Source organism: Corylus avellana, chromosome ca2 (genome assembly GCF_901000735.1).
Source record: "Corylus avellana chromosome ca2, CavTom2PMs-1.0".
Lineage (NCBI taxonomy): Eukaryota > Viridiplantae > Streptophyta > Magnoliopsida > Fagales > Betulaceae > Corylus > Corylus avellana.
Window position 1 is genome coordinate 23,951,013 of NC_081542.1, and position 5,280 is coordinate 23,956,292.

The window sequence follows — 5,280 nt, forward strand, 5'->3', positions numbered from 1 at the left end:
TATCGATAATTGTCATCGCCAATAGTTATTATCAGCTACTGCTTAGAATGTCGTCTCTAATGTATATTTAGTGACAAGGTATTTGCAACCATGGTAGTGACAACATTTGTCATCTCTAATCATAATGACAACCAAAGTCTGGCCTTTAGCGACGACATAGGGTCGCTGTTATAGGCTGTTTTTCTTGTAGTGACTCTCATTCTCACTCTAAAATATATTTTATGACGTGATACTAAAAATCACCATTAAATTTAGATGTATCACGATTGAATTTTAGATCCAAATGGTAATTTTTAGTGTCGTGTCACAAAAAGTGAGTATATGGGAGTGGAAGTGTGTATAGCATTTCTCTAATGTTAAAATATAAGTAGGATGCTTAAAAATTCTTGCACTCCTCTTCTAAATTCAAGCCACCATATCAACAATAATTTTTAAAATTAGCAAGTGATTCCTCAAAGTGAGATTTATACTATGCTAGCTGATCAGTGGAGAATAATTATTTTGTGAGTTATTCATTAGATCTAAAACACCTTATTGCTAGCGGATTCTCAGGGCCCTACCTTAGCAGTCCATCTACCACCCAAAACAACTCAACCAATTAAGTTCCTAGGGATCATCGATTGTCGGTTGATATGCTGTCCAACATCAGAGCCAAAACCAAGCCCGACAGTCCAACCCAGCAAGCAATGGCGGGACAACGGGTCTACAAAACGAAAAAAGGTCCCACTAGGCACAAACTATTTTTACTAGACTTACGTTTTTATATTCAGATTTTCTCCTTCCGAGAGGCCCTTTACTAGCTAGCTAACGAACTCTTCTTTATTTTGCAAGAGTAGTTCCTCTCGAGGTTTATGTGAATCCGTACACCAACATGCCTCTAATTTTTCTTTTATTTATTTGTTAGAGATTAAATTTTTATTTTTTTTAAAATTTATTGAAATTTTAAATTAGTTGAGTTGGCATTAAGAAGTATTTGTATTTATTTAAAATTTATTGAAATTTTATAGACTATTTATGGTTTCTTCTTCTTTTTTTTTTTCTTTTTTTTTTGGATGAAAATCGATTTTTAATATAAAATTAAAAATAAAATAAAATAAAAAATTAGGGGAAAAATCTACTTTACCTCCCTAAAGTTTAAGATGTTTTTCAATTTGAACCTCAAAGTTTTAAAATTGGCAATATACCCACCTAATATTTCAAAAATTTTCAATTTAAACCTTCTGTTACTAATTTTCGTCAAATTTAATGAAAATTTATGAAATTACGTAATTACCCTCAAGCTTTTTTAAAAAAAAAAAAAAAAAATTCAGTCCAATTTAACAGAAATTAGTAACAGAATGTTTAAATTGAAATTTTTTGAAACATTGAGAGGATACATTACCAATTTTTAAACTTTAGGGTTCAAATTAAAAAATGCATAAAATTTGAGGAGAGTAAAGTAAATTTTCTCAAAAAAAACAGACACCATACCTTCATGGATAAGAACAATAATTGCGCCCAACTCTCTGTTGACAAACTTCATTGCCCGCTCAACACTAAGTCCACTTTTTTTGTTCTTCATATATATATAGATGTTGTGTATTGATAATAGGTAGAATTCAAGCATTCTGCCTTGTGGGTTTTCTTGTTTGGAGCTATGGAACCAGAACGAACAGGGATAAACTTTTGGAGCTCTCTCCCCGTTCCCTGTGTTCAGGAGCTTGCGAAGGAGACGACGGCGACAGTGCCGCCGCGGTATGTCCGTTCCGATCAGGACCCTCCCAACATCTCCGACTCCACAGCTTGTTTACCCCAAGTCCCGGTCATCGACATGCAAAAGCTTTTCTCCCCGGAATTTATGGACTCCGAGCTGGAGAAGTTGCACCATTCAAGCAAAGAATGGGGTTTCTTCCAGGTTTCTCTCTCTCTCTCTCTCTCTCTCTCTCTCTCTATATATATATATATATATATTTCATTTTAAAATAATTTAAAAAATTGTTTATATGAAAATACTTGGATATACAGGGTGTAGCTAGAAAGAGATTAATAATGAGTATTTGTGGTCCGCAAATTGTCATATGACTAATTTTTGCAATAGTTTTAATAAAACAAAATCAATAAAAAATTATTGATGTAAATAATAAAATACCACAGGGGTGATTAGAAAATTTAACTTTAATAAACTATTGGGGTGTAAATTGATTTTCTTTTTTTTTGGTCCTCACATGTTTGTTTCCATCCCCTAGTGGATGAGTTCTAACTGAATTTCCCGAAAAAAAATAATAATAATAATAATTCTAAAGAATCTACCCAATACTTATAAATTTTCACAAAAATAGTTTATTTTTACCACCTCAATCTAGCCATTGGTGGCTACCCACCCCATGGTCATAGGGTGGTTGGGCCGCCCCGGATTATTTGACTATAGAGTTAGGGTGGCTCAACCACCTTTTTATTATTATTATTATTATTATTATTATTATTATATATTTTCCTCAAGGGCAAATTGAGGAAAAAAAATTGACAAATTGTCTTTCTTTTTTCTTTTTTTTTTCACTGTTAGATTCACTATGAGGGTCCATCATTACTTTTTGAACATTGGACATCAAAATGATTGAATCACTTATGTGGTTGGCAAATATTGGCCAATGATAAAATAGAAGTGGTTGTACAGCACCTCAAACGGAGGAGAAGGTGGCCTCACAACCACCCTTGTTTGACAATGATAATTACATGGCCATGGCAACATATCAGAGGTGATTGTGTAGCCTCCTCGACCAAAAAGGAGTAACCACATAGCCATCTCTATTAGAAAAGGGTGACCGCACGGCCACCCCGATCAAATACGGGTTGCGTGGCTGCCAACATAGGCCATGGGTGGTCATTCAACTATTTCAACCAAATCAGGGTAGTCGCGTTGTCATCCCTCTCATCCATTAAGGGTGGCAAGCCAACCCTCTTATTTTTCTTTTAAGTCCATTTTTTTTATTGAGAAAACTTTACTTACCACCATTAATCTTTCATCACTTTTACAATCATACTCTGAAACTTTAAAAAGTGTCAGTTTAATGTATTCATCTTTCAATTTTACCCATCCTTTAGTATTTTCTGATAAAAGAGTATTCTAATCTTTTAAACAACCTGCTTGAAGATTGGAGGGGAGGCATGGAGGGAAATGAAATTGAAAATAAAAGAGTATTCTAATCTCTTCATTTTTTTTTTCTTTTCTCCTAAATATTCTATTTTAAAAAGATGGATTGGTATTACATATATGTAGTTGATAAACCATGGGGTGAGCACTACATTGTTGGAGAATTTGAAGTCAGGCGTTCAAGAATTCTTTAATCTCCCAATGGAAGAGAAGAAGAAGTTTTGGCAACATCCGGGAGATCTTCAGGGATTTGGGCAGGCCTTTGTTGTGTCTGAAGAGCAGAAGCTTGATTGGGCAGACTTATTCTACATGATCACTCTTCCAACCCATTTGAGGAAGCCCTACTTGCTCCCTAAGTTCCCTCAACCATTCAGGTTCTCTCTCTTTCTCTGATTACGGGTGGTTCGGTGTTAGACACATACGTCCACCGCTCTAAATAGCTCCTAGGACTGCATTGTGCTCATTGACTTGAGATTTGATTATAATCAACTCTTAAATAGAGAATATTTTGATATCAACCTAATATGAAATATACAGAAAATATTATATATATCTTCTTGCATGCAGAGATACCTTAGAAGCTTACTCAGTTGAATTGAAAGCTCTTGCCATGAAAATCCTTGACCTCCTGGCAAAAGCTCTCAAAATGGAAGCTATGGATATGAAGGAGTTGTTTGAAGAAGGGTGGCAAAGCATTAGGATGAACTATTATCCTCCCTGTCCACAACCAGAGCTTGTCATTGGCCTCAATCCTCACTCTGATGCTGTTGGCCTAACAATCCTCCTACAAGTCAATGAAATGGAGGGTCTCCAGATAAGAAAAAATGGGATGTGGATTCCTGTTAAACCCCTCCCTAATGCTTTTGTTGTCAACATTGGAGATATCCTGGAGGTAGGTTGCCTGAAATTTTGTAAATATAGTTAAAATCTGTAGTTAAAATTTTATAAAAAATAAATAGGGGTATTTTGGACATTTTGCAAAAATTAACGAAAAATCCTAACGGAATGTGATAATTCAAAGAAATTGAAAGTTCGATACCCTTAATTGAAAGTTTTTAAATTTTGGGATAGTGTAAAAACGAGTAAAAGTTCCAAGGAATTTTCTGAAGTTTCCCTACTTTATATTTTAACACTCGTTTTAATGACAGAGACAAGGTTCAAACTCAAAACTTTTGCTCTGATACTGTGTTAAATCACCACTTATTCCAAAAAATTGAAGCCGATAAGAAATGATAAATTTGTTATTTGTTGTATGGTTTACCAGATGGTGACGAATGGTCTATACCAAAGCATCGAGCATCGAGCGACGGTTAACTCGGAGAAGGAAAGGCTCTCTATAGCAGTATTTTACAGCCCAAAGCTGGATGGGGACATGGGACCAGCACCAAGCCTTGTTACAGCAGGGAGACCAGCATTGTTCAAAAGAATAGGTGTTGCAGAATACTTCAGGGGATTTTATTCCCGCGAACTAAGTGGAAAATCATATATAGATGTCATGAGGATCCAAAATGGTACCCATTAATTAATATGACAAGTCAATAACTACCTTAAAATGAGGTATATAAATGCCGTACAACTTATTGGATGCTAATGGATTGTCCATTCAAACTATTGTATGCAGATCATATTCAGACCAATGAATGTACACAAAACAACTATTTTGCTGCCCTAATTGTGACTGATTTAATTTAGGCTCTTTTTGTTTCAACATAAAATAATTTAGAGGACGCTTCATAAATGATGTACTGTCAGATGGATTTAATATCAGTGGTAGCATATTGTTCTATGCCCTTTGGTTTATTGTAACAAATTGGTTAAGTTTTTTCATTCAGCTTGCTTCGGGGTTCCTTGAGTTGCATTTGAAAAAATAAAATTTGCTATTAGCTCCTTGTATAAATTTATATAGGTAGGATTTGTGTAATATGGATTTTGAGTCGTCGCTAATAGGACCACGTTATCAACGATGACCAAATGTGTCTCTGACAAAAGTGACAACAGCAATGAGAAAATAAAATGTGTTATTAGCTACTTGTATAAATTTAAATAGGTACGATTTGTGTTATATGAATTTTGAGTCGTCGCTAATAGAACTACGTTATCAACGATGACCAAATGTGTCGTTGATAAAGTAACAATAGTGATGACAATCT

The 5,280-nt window shown here is 34.7% G+C and overlaps 1 protein-coding gene across 1 annotated transcript; it reads left to right on the plus strand.

The window, feature by feature from the left end:
* The first annotated feature begins 1,523 nt into the window (after positions 1–1,523).
* LOC132172315 (protein SRG1-like) lies at positions 1,524–4,900 on the plus strand. Its single transcript, XM_059583791.1, has 4 exons — positions 1,524–1,894; positions 3,257–3,504; positions 3,698–4,022; positions 4,395–4,900. The coding sequence occupies exons 1-4, from the start codon at positions 1,637–1,639 to the stop codon at positions 4,650–4,652; spliced, it is 1,089 nt and encodes a 362-aa protein (XP_059439774.1). The 5' UTR covers positions 1,524–1,636; the 3' UTR covers positions 4,653–4,900.
* The last annotated feature ends 380 nt before the right edge of the window (positions 4,901–5,280 follow it).